At 37.2% G+C, this 14,399-nt stretch overlaps 1 protein-coding gene across 1 annotated transcript; it reads left to right on the forward strand.

Moving 5' to 3' along the window:
• The first annotated feature begins 5,538 nt into the window (after positions 1-5,538).
• On the forward strand, positions 5,539-6,851 carry LOC149213497 (U-box domain-containing protein 20-like). Its single transcript, XM_089389049.1, has one exon. The coding sequence runs from the start codon at positions 5,607-5,609 to the stop codon at positions 6,849-6,851; it is 1,245 nt and encodes a 414-aa protein (XP_089245175.1). The 5' UTR covers positions 5,539-5,606.
• The last annotated feature ends 7,548 nt before the right edge of the window (positions 6,852-14,399 follow it).

Raw genomic sequence — 14,399 nt, forward strand, 5'->3', positions numbered from 1 at the left:
ATAACAAACAGGAACATAGTTTAGAAATTTAGAACACCGAAGAACGATTCATTGTCTTTTAGTTGCCTCCAAGAATGACAAAAATACTGCCAAAGCAGAAAAATATATGTACATTGTTTTATTAGCAACATATCATCATGCTCTTTCTCAATCTGAGATAAATGTTTGATGATGGGACTTGTATGTCCATTATTGACATTGGAAAGTAAGAATTACATGTTGTTCTACCTCCTTTCACATTGTCTAATATAGAACCTAGAAGTCCACAAATGAAGTGGAAGCCCATTTACCAGAGATTTACCCAAATACTATATATTCACCAAATCAGACAAACAATGACTTGAGTATGGCTATAATCAAGAGAAACTTCAATAATGCTTTCCCACATAATGCTTTCCTCAATAATGCTTTTTCTTCAGAAAACCTTCATCCATGACTCTAGTCATTATTTAGGATTTTCAATTCATGTATATTCAAATTGGAGCCAACTTTAATCAACCATCTAAGCATGCAAACATTGGCATAAAAAAGAATACGAGCTTCTGCCAGAGAAAAGGATATCTCGAAGCATACGAGTCATTATTATCTCAAAGCTACTTTTGACTCAACAATAGCAGACTTCTAGGCCCCAGGGGTTAGACTGAGAGGACAAAGCTCAGGGGGTTAATGCTACCGCCTTAACTTGAATTCACAGACTTAACTGTTCTATGTGGTTGGGCCTCTCCATGGGACCTAGGGTTTATAGTACCAGCCCAATGGACTCAAACCAATGCCTAGCGGGTATGAATCCACTCAGTTATTAGTTCCCTTAATAGAAATAAAAACAACAGACTTTCCTGCAAGCGTTGTACCATGCCACAGAATGGGCCTTACTGCAAATGGCCAAAGCCTCAAATTCTGTGTTTCAACGCATTGGACATTGGGATTTTTCTCTCCCCTTGCACGTAGTTCTGATATATAAGGGGGCTTCTATCATTATTGCGATTAACATGTTGACTCTGTTCCATCTGCATCATGTTCCAGATTTATTTGCTTTTTAATCAAGCCATCAATAGGGGCTTAGAAATTTTCATTCATTGTTGCCAACAGGACAATTGCTATTGCAGTATAGTTCTCATGCTAGATGGCCTACTTTCTTCTTTATCTATCCATATCTAGTTATCAAAAACATGGATTTCGAGTGCCTACTTTAAAAATAATATTATATGAGTCAAAAAAATACTTATTAGGATAACAGTGATGTGGTACTTATAGGATAAAAGCCTGGCAAACCATTTATATTAAAAATAATGTCGTATGAAGAGACTATATCGAAGTGAGATCTTCTCTGGCTCTTGCTTGTTATTCCAGATGAAGCAGCCTTCAACAAGATGAATCATCGGCTTTAGCATCCAACATGAATTGTTTATAGGTATTGATTGGACAACTTTCCTTCCTTCACAATATAATTTTGTGAAGGGAAATATCTGTGAGCCAACATCATGCATCGATAGCCACAAAGGACTAAAGCACTCACTTCATTCTATCTTAGATTTTGTTTATTTGAAAACTACTAACCTATAAAATCAATAATATGGAATGAGCTTCATGCTAATAGTTTATTATTCGTTCCTACATAATGCTTTGAACCATCATTGGTCTCAGGAATGTATTTGAGATTCCAATATTTGATGCATGGTTTTATTTGAGAGAAGCGAGCTCTTCTCTGGCTCTTGCTTTTTATTCCAGATAAAGCAGCCTTTAACAAGATGAATCATCTGCTTTAGCATCCAACATGAATTGTTTATAGGTATTGACTGGACAACTTTCTTTCCTTCACAATATAATTCTGCAAAGGAAAATCTTCTCCCTTCAAGTATCTATCTAGAATACCCTGCGTTCAAGCTGCATACATTATCTGCAGTAGAGATTTTATGAATGAACAATTAGTCAGAAAACTGTCAAGAATATCTCTGTACTTTTTATGATTCCTATTTTCTGCTTCTAAAGATGACAAAAATGATGAATTAATGACAGCATCAAAGCTTTGTTCAATAGACCATGATGCAATATAATTGACTTTTTGAATTATTTATGAGGTACGTTTGTCAATCAAAGAGATTGCTAGAAACAAAGGGGTGAAATTGGATGAAATATGACACCTAGCCATCTATTGTAGTCCCAGAGATATGGGGAGTCATAGCATGGTTTGGCATGGAGCACCGTGGATGATCTTTTGGAGTACGTTGAACAAACCAAGAGTTAGCAATGTACCTGTTTCCATCACTACAATTGGCAGTTAGCAATGTGGTTGTTTCCATCACTGAAATTGGCAAGCTAAATTGTTATAACAAACAGTAACACAGTTTAGAAATTTAGAACACAGATGAATGATTCATTGTCTTTTAGTTGCCTCCAAGAATGACAAAAATACTACCAAAGCAGAAAAATACATTTACATTGTTTTATTAGCAACATATCATCATGCTCTCTCTGAATCTGAGATAAATGTTTGATGATGGGAGTTGTATGTCCATTATTGACATTGGGAAGTAAGAATTACATGGTGTTCTACCTCCTTTCACATGGTCTAATATAGAACCTAGAAGTCCACAAATGAAGTGGAAGCCCATTGACCAGAGATTTACCCAAATACTATATATTCACCAAATCAGACAAACAATGACTTGAGTATGGCTATAATCAAGAGAAACTTCAAAGGTGAAACTGCTCACAAGATTATCCCTTCTACTGCCATCACATACTTGGTAACTCATTTCCACAAAATAACATATCCATATGCTCGATGGTTACTAAAACCAAACCATTTGCATTGGTATGTGTGGCTAGCTCTATTCGAGAGAAGAAAAAGACTAATCAATATTTTGTTTGTGGCATTACTGAAAATTGGTAGATGCATGGGCATTTTCGTGTAGTTTTTTCCATCCGTAGACAGGAAGGGCACTGCAAATTATTGGCCTACCTGTACATTTTTTGCGGAAAGCAAGGTAGGACATCAAATTTCTAGCCTGTTGTGTGGTGGTTTATTGGGGGAAAGCAAACATGCAACAGAGGAAGTACCATCCATATAATAGATCAAATCGTCTGCATCTACTGAAGTAAAAGAAGACTCACCATTTGTATCTCAGGTAATAGCCATCTGTAGGGGTCTCACCAGTAATGATGTTATTGTCGGAACGCTGCAATTGCACATATGGATTTAACTCGCAGCCTACCACAGGAATATTAGAAGGAAGGTGCATTGTAAACACGCTCAACATCGTTTTAGGTCTCTGGTATGCAGTTTCGAAGTTTAGAACACAGAAGAACGATTCATTGTCTTTTAGTTTCCTCCAAGAATGACAAAAAGACTGCCAAAGCATAAAAATATAGTTACATTGTTTTATTAGCAACATATTATCATGCTCTTTCTGAATCTGAGATAAATGTTTGATGATGGGACTTGTATGTCCATTATTGACCTTGGGAAGTAAGAATTACATGGTGTTCTACCTCCTTTCACATGGTCTAATATAGAACCTAGAAGTCCACAAATGAAGTGGAAGCCCATTTACCAGAGATTTACCCAAATACTATATATTCACCAAATTAGACATACAATGACTTAAGTATGGCTATAATCAAGAGAAACTTCAAAGGTTAAACTGCTCACAAGATTATGCCTTCTACTGCAATCACATACTTGGTAACTCATTTCCACAAAATACCACATCCATATGCTCGATGGTTATTGGAACCAAACCATTTGCATCGGTATGTGTGGCCAGTTCCATCCCAGAGAAGAAAAATACTAATTAATATTTTGTTTGTGGCATTACTGAAAATTGGTAGATGCATGGGCATTTTCATGTAGTTTTTGCCATTCGTAGACAGGAAGGGCACTGCAAATTATTGGCCTACATGTACATTTTTTGTGGAAAGCAGGGTAGGACATCAAATTTCTAGCCTGTTGTGTGGTGGTTTATTGGGGGAAAGCAAACATGCAACAGAGGAAGTACCATCCATATAATAGATCAAATCCTCTGCATCTACTGAAGTAAAAGAAGACTCACCATTTGTATCTCAAGTAATAGCCATCTGTAGGAGTCTCATCAATAATGATGTTATTTTCAGAACGCTGCAATTGCACATATGGATTTAGCTCGCAGCCTACCACAGGAATATCAGAAGGAAGGTGCATTCTAAACACACTCAACATCGTTTCAAGTCTCCGGTATGTAGTCAACGAATTGGTGAATGGAAATGATACTCCCAGTAAAAGTAGTAGTATTATAGATGCTGGTAGTCCACTTTTCTCTGTAAATATCAAAGGGGTAAGCACAGGAGCCGCGAGGCCGATCCGCCATCAGACACCTTTATAGTCCGCCAACGTTACTAACCCAATATAAGATCCATCCACTTTCAATTCAAAGGCGTGCGAAGAACCCAACTTTTTATTCTTTAATTTATTAAATTGTCAATGTGACCGACCACTCACGGGAACTTTCCCAAATACCAAGCATCGCTGAGGACTCATTGGGTGTCATTGTATACTAGGGGATTTCGTATGGGCTATTTGTTAGAATCAGGTGTTGAGCCCTAGAATTGTAAAACAAAGTTGAAGACCACCAAAAAGAGAATTCCTTCAAATGCGAACCCAAATCCAGGACGCAACTCCTCATTCATCCTAATTATCGGAAGCTGAAATAGGGGGGAGATTACCTTGTTCGTTCAAGGAAAGCCCAGAAGAAAGAGGGTTTGGCGGGGGAGATTCGAACTGCGCTAGGTAGACGGACTAGCTAGGTAGACAGACAGACTGGACTGGGTTGGGTTTTCTTTGGACGGCAGAGAATTGTTGAATCATCTAACAATAGAACTAACGGTTAAGATTAGGACAGAAAGACATTTAAGGGAGTTTATACCAGAAGGAAACGCCTTACGGCGTAATTAATATATTAATTTAATTGTAAAATGTAACCACTAATATTATAAAATCCAATTATAATAATAAATATTTAATTCTTTTTATATTAAAATGAATAATGGTAACCATCTAAAATTATAATTAAACCAAAATCTAAAATTATAATCAAACCAAATTCCTATCATGGAAAAATTCAATTTTTTTTAACTAAACACTTACAAATCGAGAAGAAAACAAGTAAATCACCTTTGTCTAACTAACTCTCTGGCATGAATGTTTGAACGTGTAAGCCTTCGAAACACCCATGCAATTGTCTAACTAACTCTCTGGCATGAACTGTCTAACGGACTCTCTGGCATGAATGATTTCCGACCGTTCAAATCAAATCTTTGACGGAGTAAGGGGACGCATGAGTCCCGTCGTTTGACCGTTGATTTGAAATTGTCGCCCTGATTTCCGACCTTTCGGCGCCGATCAGATCTCTGACATTTGACTGTGTTTACTTTATAATTATAACCTTTGAATTTTTCGTACACTACTTGTTCTTCACTCTTCAATTCATTCCAAAACGCGGCATTCACATTTGTATTTATAATGCCAATCCTCTGCCTTGCCTTGCAATCAATCTTTATATGCAAAGGAATTCAGAGTCAGGATCGAATTGTTTGAGAAATTTGCAGTGAAGGTGTTGTGGGTTTTCAAAATGCGGGGCGGGATGAAGGAGCTGGATGTCACAGTCCCGAACTATCTGAGATGCCCAATCTCTCTAGAGCTGATGAAGGATCCTGTAACACTCTGCACAGGAATTACTTATGATCGCGAGAGTATCGAAACCTGGTTGGATGCAGGGAAAAACATATGCCCTATTACAAAACAAGTTCTTGAAAATCAAGAAATGATTCCAAATCACACGGTTCGTCGCGTGATTCAAGATTGGTGCGTGGCCAACAGTGCAAGTGGAATTGAGAGAATACCAACCCCAAAGGTGCCGCCCACTTCGGCTCAGATCGAAGAATTGCTATCAGAGATCGAATCGCGGGAAGCGATCCAGAGGCTGAGAGCCCTGGCGAAGGAAAGCGACAGGAACCGAAGACGCGTCGCCTCTTCCAATGCGCTTCGCGTTCTGGCGTCTGTTTTTGCCGCGCACAGCGTCCAAGCGCTGAACAGATTGCAGCACGCTGTGGACATTTGCGACGAGGCGCTTGGAACGCTTGGCGTGATTTTGCCGGTCACAGATGCAGACGAAAAGGTCCGAGAATTGCTTACTTGTGCCGATTCTTTGCGCTGCATTATACACATTCTTCTTCACGGAAATCCCCAAGGAAAGCGAAATGCCGTCGCGATTCTCCAAGAAATCTCAAGCGATAACCGCTCGCGGGAAAGAATAGCGCGCGGGGAGGGAATAGCAGAAAGTCTTGTGGAACTTCTTAGAGAATCCATATGCCCAGCGGCCACGAAGGCCAGCATTTCTGTCATTTTGAAGATTGCTGCAACTGGGAGAAAATTTCGCGTCAAGCTTGTAGAGGCCGGGGCTGTTGCTCTCCTGGTGGAGATTCTTGCAGATTCAGCCTCCGACAGAGGCCTGTGTGACAGAGGCCTAGCAGCGTTGAATGCTTTAATCAATTGCGCCGATGGCCGCTTGGCTGCTCTTTCCCATGCCCTAACCGTTCCTGTTACTGTCAGGATAATGCTGAGAGTTTCGGACTGGGCAAACGAATCGGCCGTGTTGATTCTTTGGACTCTTTGCCAGCATTCCTCCGACTGCTCATTCGTGGCGGAGGCTCTCCAGGCTTGCGCCTTGCAGAAGCTGCTGGTCTTAGTTCAGATTGGCTGTAGTGAGAGCGCAAGGGAAATATCTACAGAATTGCTGAAACTCTTGAACAAGTACAGAAAAGAATGGGAATGCGTAGACACCATGGATTTCAGTCAAATCAGGCGACCTTTCTAATCAAAAGCGGGATAATCGCAGCGCTAATAAACAAATTAAGATCATATTCTACGAAATCTGGAATTGCAGAAAATGAAATGACTCAGAATATATCAGTAGAAATCGATTGAAAAACAAAGAAAGGGGCTGCAATATCAGATGAAATTTACGTTATTCTTTGAAGTTTTCTTGCGTAGAATAATCTGGAAAGCTGGATAATCGTTACACCATTTCTGAAAGCAAAGTCGAAGATTTAAGGGCTCCACACACTTTTGGAATTTCTATGAACGGTGAGTCGGACTTCAGACCATCCAAGCGTTTGATTGGGATGGCATTGCTCTGTTGTTGAAGCTGATTTGGGTTGTGCAGATAGGTCTTTAACTGATCATGATTTCAATCTCTCTGTATAGCCTGAACTTGTTAAATAATATATTTTATTATTATTATCATTATCTAATTTTAATTTTTAGACCCATTATTTATTCAGTAAAGGATCAAGAATTTTTGTTTGTGGAACAAAGGACTAAAAACTTTTTTCTCTTTTTAGGGAGGAAGGGAGGAAACAACTGCTCTTAACCGTTAGGCCCACCCAAACTGTATATATATTCATGCTCTTAATTATTAATTAGGTCCTTGTATATGTAAATGTTTGAAAGAAAACAAATAACATGTAATTTACTTGTATTCATAAATATTAAGTGTTACAACCATTTTTAAAAATTTAAATAGAAAATCTATCACATTTATAAAATTAATTTATTCTCCCAAATATACAAAATTTTAATTCAAAAAACTAAAAAAAGGGAAAAAAGAAGATAAATGGAAGTTTATTGAAAACATATAGCAAGCTCCATATACTAAGGTTTTTTGACACAGTTTTTTTTTTGGTATAATGAGTGATATTAAAAATTAGTTTATCCTTATTAGAAATTTGGTAGGTCAATTATGGATAATAAGAAATAACATTTTATTCTAATAAGTTCAATGAGAATATAATATAACTAGGGATTGAAGAGAGAAGATAAGAAGAAAATGCTAGAGTTATGATCTTTGATGGAGCAACCAAATATGAACAGGAAAGAGCTTTGGCTAACTCCAAGAATCATACACACTAGAAACAAAAAAATATTCCATACTATAAGAGTGAAAACTCTAGAACTAGCCCATGTAACAAAGTAGAAACCTTTCTAAATATACTTATTCGATAAAAGTGACACTCAACCAATACAATTAATTCAAAGTAAGAAATGAAAGATTGCTCAAATAGACTTAAATTCATATTAAATTTGGACTTATTAACCACACACAAGGATCAAGTCATCGTGCAAAGCTATATTTTGAATACAAAAGAGATTTGATCCATCTCCATGCTTGTGGATGTAAGTTTAAATTCACATATGAATAGGCCATATTCCAGATGAATACCATAGGTCATTATTAGTGGTTTGAGTTTAAATCTAACTTGTAACTTGACTAAGTCAAACATTTAACAAAAATTGATAGAAAAATACTAATAATAAAGTAGATTTTTAATATTATTATCATTGGGTAAAGAGGATGTTATAGCCATACAATTAAGTTATTTAAACATTTCGACTTCATCAAATAACACGAAAATAAAAGTAAAAATTTAATTAAATCAAATTAAAAAAATTAATAGTTGTAATTATCAATCAAAGCATTTTTACTTGATAAAATTACATAATATTTTTTTTTTATCTCTTTAATAAAGAATGTTACCAAAATCATTATTTAATCTCATTTAATCTTTTTTACCACTAATTTTTTCCCTCCCCAAATTCTCTTAATTAATTTTACATTTTCTTAATCCTCTTAATTAATTTTACATTTTCTTAATCTTTGTTCATATTGTTTTTAATGTTTCTTAATCTAATTTAATGTATTTTTATACTTCCTTAAATTAATAATTTAATTCAATAATGGTATTTTATTTCTTTAATGTAAATCATTAAGCATTGTCTTATTTCTTGTGAATTTGACCTTCATCTAATTTATTATTTTCAATATATATAATTAATCCTTATCTCATTCATATTAATATTAGTTTGACCAAAATATCTTATTATTATTAGTATTGCATCCCTCATTTCATTTCACCTACCCTTCTCAAATTCTTTTAATTAATTTCATTAAATTGATAATTATTAATATATGTTATCGCCCTTTTAACACTCCCTAATGGTCATAACCTTTCTCTATATCTACCAAGTGCAATGTGGATCAAATGTCTTTTTAAGCTAAATTAGGTTTATACCTTATGTACGGGGATCAAATCTATTTTCACTCTAAATTAGGTTTGTACCTAAAGTACTTTTATCCGGCTTTGCCGTTGGTAAATATGGAGTTAAGATGGATTTATGTTGGTTTTGGTTTGACTTCATTTTTATTTTAATGTTAATTTTATTTTTATATTTTGTTTTGTCTTTAGATAACATAATAACAACACATTATAATATTTTTCTTTATGGGATAGAGAACATGTCTGAAGGAAAATAGGGAAATAGAATGAGAAATATAATAACTTGTTATGGTGAGATGGCTTCTATGTTTCTTCTCTTCTCACTTTGTTTATGGAGACTCTCTCTAGAATTAAGATCACCAATAATATTAATAATATCTCAAATCTCCATAAGCAAATCCAACAAATAACTAAAAATATGCAAATTCCTCATTCCTTTGTATAATAAGAAACACAATCAAAATGAGTCAACAACTCTCCAAACCAATCTAATTTCTGTTAATCCCACTTGAGTTGTCCATCCGATTTAAAGGTCATCTTTTGTTAGGATTGTTCATCCTTCTAGGTCTTTACAAGCTCTCTATGGTTATTCAGGGTTCATCTTCATAACAATTCAAAACAATGACAACCATAAACCTTGCACTAAAGCTAGTTGTAACATCCATACCTAGGTCATATTTCATAATGTCGTAAGAGATGATGGTATCCTTGATCCCATAGTAGAAATCTACTTGTGATTCCATCCCTATTGTTACCGTCTAGACATGTAGGGACGACCCTTCCAAGAGAATAGTGACGCCCTTTTGTCGAATCATGCAACCGATGGGATCAACAAGTTTTGTCTAGATACACCACTAGGATACCAGGAGATGACCATTGAATTTCCTTCTCATTCTGGCCACATCAGAGAGGTTACACATGGCAACATAGATGGCTCTAACTATTGAAACAAAGGTGATCTTGAGAAGGGAAAATTCATTGATTGCAAACCTGTCTCTCGCGACTTTTTCAAAATCTCATATAAACACATACAAGTGGTCAAGAAAGGTACCTACTAGAGGATGGTGGAAAACATAGCTAAAAGAAGTGGATACACCTACTCTTTCTAAACCATGCAAATTCCTATAGTGACCTTCCCAATCCAACTCTAATGGGCTAATTTCGTCATTGGGAAACCAACACCCGCATAAGAGAAGGTGAATATAGGGTGAATATTTTACTATCATCATATCCAAACACTCACTATTATTAAATCGAGAAGGTGTGTCCAACATATTTCAACAAAAAAGGTAATCCATCCTTCCAAAAACCCCTGGACACCCACTTTTCTGGAAGAAGAACCACTTAGCACTCAACAAAAGTGGAACTTTTACAGTATATTGTCAATTATAACTTTGTGCATTAATTGCAACAAAATAAAGGTATTATTACAAACCTATTCTAACATTAAGAGATCCAAAACATCTCTTTACATGGACAAAACATTTTGGGTTACAAAAGAACCACTACTACCAAGTGAATGTTTTTGAAGTTACTAAACCTAGCTAATGAGTTGATGTTGTTGATGGTACAAAATTATTGAAGGAGCCACAATATTGTTAGTTCGAATGTTTTTTTTGGGACTCGAGGAATATGGTTACTTCCTTTTATTATTGTTGTGAACATTGGGAATATTTTTTCTTTTGTAAAATAATAATATGTTGAAAATGTGAAATTTTTTTGTCTCCCTTCCACCTCCTTAAAAGTTATTGGGTTGAGGATGTCTTGTCTTTTGATATAAATATCAATGTTTTCAATGCGTCATTGGATTTCCAATGATAACAATTTTACCATAATCATTTTCACAAATCAAAAGTTATGCTAGATTAAAGTTGATCCTATTAACAGAGGTCATGTTAGCACACTCACTACATGGTGCTCATATGACCTCCACACAGCTCTCATAGGTAATCTTGGTAGGTCATGTAGTGAGGCCCACATCAAAAGACTTTGGATTATCAACGCTTACGACAATTGACATCAAATAAGTACAAGGAGACAATGAGTTATGAAGTGTGGTAAGAGTCCATGATGGAACCACACTGCGGGTTGGTTTACTTCCACTAGCATGCTCCTATGTGCTACATTGAATATTGATCACCATAGGGGACAATGAGGTGAGGGAAGAGTTTTGACGCTTAGTTTTCCATGCAAACCTCCTTTTCATCATCCTTTCATAAAGCCCTAAGCATGTCTCATTGTAGTAACTAAGTTTCTGCCTAAAAAAACTTGTTTCAGTCATTTTAATGACTAAGGCACCCTAGTCTCTTACTGGCCACCGTTGACTAGCAGGTTTCCCTACACTACACCTGCAATGATCATCAATAGGTTTCTCATTGTTGGGGCTGCACTGATTCAAGAAATTATGGAAAAAGAGAAAGAAACCCGAAGATTCCTCTTCCAGAAGCTTCCAAGATCTATTGTAACCATTTACCTTAGATAAAAATTACGAATCCTATCCTATCCTATCTGTTATTTTTCATCCCTCATCCCTAGAGCTCATCCTCCAATCAAGAGTGGATCTCAAGCATGGAATGCTAAAAGGATAATAATTCATGACTTTCCACCTTCACCTATATATTTACTTCCACCCATATGAAATTGGTTGAATTTTGGAGAGTGATTCTACCCTTATGTTGTTGTTGTGAGAGACATATTTCTATCCATTAGGGTGATTAGAGGTGCACATTCAAACAAGGAAAGGACAAGTTCACTTTGACTCTACCTGCTCCATTACATCTCGTTATTGCCATCAGAACTTTTGTGAAATCGGGTATCAGATTCAAGACCTGTAACCCTCACTCAGTCGGGGGGCATAGCTATATCATTGTCACGGTATATTATTTTTCTAAATGGGCCAAAGAGATTCCTATATTTAACAACACTAGTGAAAATATTGCATATTTCTTTTTCCATGATGTTATTGCACAATTTGGTGTTCCCAAGTCCAGAATTATATATCACAGGAAGCATTTCCGGAATCAAATGATGACTCAACTAACTACTAAGAAGGAACTTTCCCATGAATGTTCCACTCCCTAATATCCTCAGGCTAATGGATAAGTTGAGGATATCAATAAATTTCTAAAAATTATGCTTCAATGTGTTGGACACCTAATCCTAAAGGGTTAGTGTGGAAGCCGGAAAGACTAAGCAGTCCAAGAGACCTTGGGATCTGAATCCCAAGAGTCACCTATTGTACTATAAATGCGTATCTTATGTTAATAAAAAATATGAACTCACTTATTTATCTTTCCTATTGTTTTCCTATCCATGTGTGTTTAACATGGTATCAGAGCCACTTGTTTTTCTATGACCTGTTATGTACATGTCATGTCAGTCCTGGCCCTCTGCCATATTCTTTTCTAGCGCCCCTGACATGCTCCCTCTGCCATATAACGCATCTGTCCAAAACGGTTCTGAGATGCTTGTCTGTCAATTTTATTGACTGCGCACTCTGACATAGTAAATGCTCAACGTTTGCCTGGCACCTCTGCCTGAACGTTTGCCATAATGCCTCTGTCCTGCGTGTCATTGGGTCTCTGCGTATCGGTTAAGAGTCATTGATTGTTCTGCGGCCTGTTCTCGCTCTCCTCCCTCTCAGTCTGCCGTCTACCACTTGCGGAGTAGCAGTAGGTGAAACAAATTCTATGGCTGCAAATGGATTAGGCGTTTCACAGGAAGAGGATTCGGTTCGATCAACCTTCACGATTTTTCTGATTGCCATGACCTCAGAGATCTTACGTTACTGCAACCATGCCTGAATTGTTCAGATATTCACCGCCGACGAGATAATTTGCATGCAAAGACTCGAAGCTAGCTTCCGACCAAAATGAAAAGATACCAAAATGCCAGTCCCGTGACTACAGCCATGCTCAGATAGCCGTAACCCTTTTCCAGAGCTCCTGTGAACGAGCACCGACGAGACAGCGCATTTCCTTCTGCGAGGAGGTATAATGTGTCCCCAGCCTGGTAAGCCTCTGCCTGAGGTGTTGTGACTTGGACATCACATGGTATCCATTCATTTGATTTCTGTTTTGTGTATATAACATGGTGGTGGATATTGGAAAGGGCTCCAAGCATATAAAGATTGCACCAGAGTTCGATGGCCTCCAATGCTTTGAGACGCTCCAGTTGTCGCGCAAACATTGAAAGAAAAGGAAGGGAAAAACAAAAGCAGCTATCTTGCTTTTGATCTAACATGATTTCGTCTCTTTATGTGCACAGTTTTATGCTAATCTATCACGTTATCACAATTACTGAAATCTCATAGATTTGATCATCTTGGCCGCCTCTTTGCAAAAGACTGGTTTCTTGAAATCATCTTAGAATGCTCGGATAGGTCCGCATAACAGCATTGACATCATGGCACGGTGGTAAGGCGAGCAAATCCTGATATGCAGTCGAATTCGACCTAAATTTTGGTTCCCTGTTGTGAATGTTTTGACAATTTGGAGTTGTCGTCGCGACAGCCTCATCCTCATTACATTTCCGAACATTCAGAAAGTTGAGGTTCCATATTACGCCTGCTTGGGGCCTCTTGGTCTTTAAATATACCTATCATCCGTAATAATTGCTAATCCTTCTGTCGGGATTTAGATTTCGTGACGGAGCAATACTCTTGACTCTCGTTCTCTGTGTGGCTTGAGCGTCTGATTTTTCAATAACCTTTCAAGGGAATTGAGTGATAAATTCCTTTATACAAAAAAAAAAAAAGGAAGGACCCTAACTTCAAAACAAGAAGGGCTTCGAAGCCACCGCTGATATCATCTCTCCAGTTGTTTCGAATTCGGATGCTGTGCGTGGGATTGAACCTTGGACCTGCTTAATACAGTAACTGGTCCATTTGACTTTATTGAACCTCGGACCTGCAAATAGTCATTGAGGTAATCAACAATTGTTTATGCATCGAAACTTCAGCATTTTGAAGCCTTCGAATTTCTCCTTTATACCACTCAAGCTCGGCCTTGACATTGGAATCTATTCCATTGGCAAGAAGGGGTTTTCGCTCAGCGGATCCTTCCCGTGGCCTGCGCTCAAATCCTCCAATCTCAAGCTCATCTGCAGTATCCTGAACATCTGAGGCAATTTGCGAAAGATTTTCCTTGAAAGTTGCAATGAATACGCTGCGGGCAATTGCATGCGCCCTCGAATTTGGGCACCTCTAGCTTTAGTTTTTGAAGTAATTGTAAATTTATTTTTCCATCTATATTGGCTACGAGATCTGTACAGAGCGGAGAAGATTTGAAAATTATCAAAAGCATGTGTTG

The sequence above is a fragment of the Pinus tabuliformis genome, chromosome 1_1 (assembly GCF_031772625.1).
Source record: "Pinus tabuliformis cultivar Carrire ecotype Pingquan chromosome 1_1, CPIR1, whole genome shotgun sequence".
Taxonomy (NCBI): domain Eukaryota; kingdom Viridiplantae; phylum Streptophyta; class Pinopsida; order Pinales; family Pinaceae; genus Pinus; species Pinus tabuliformis.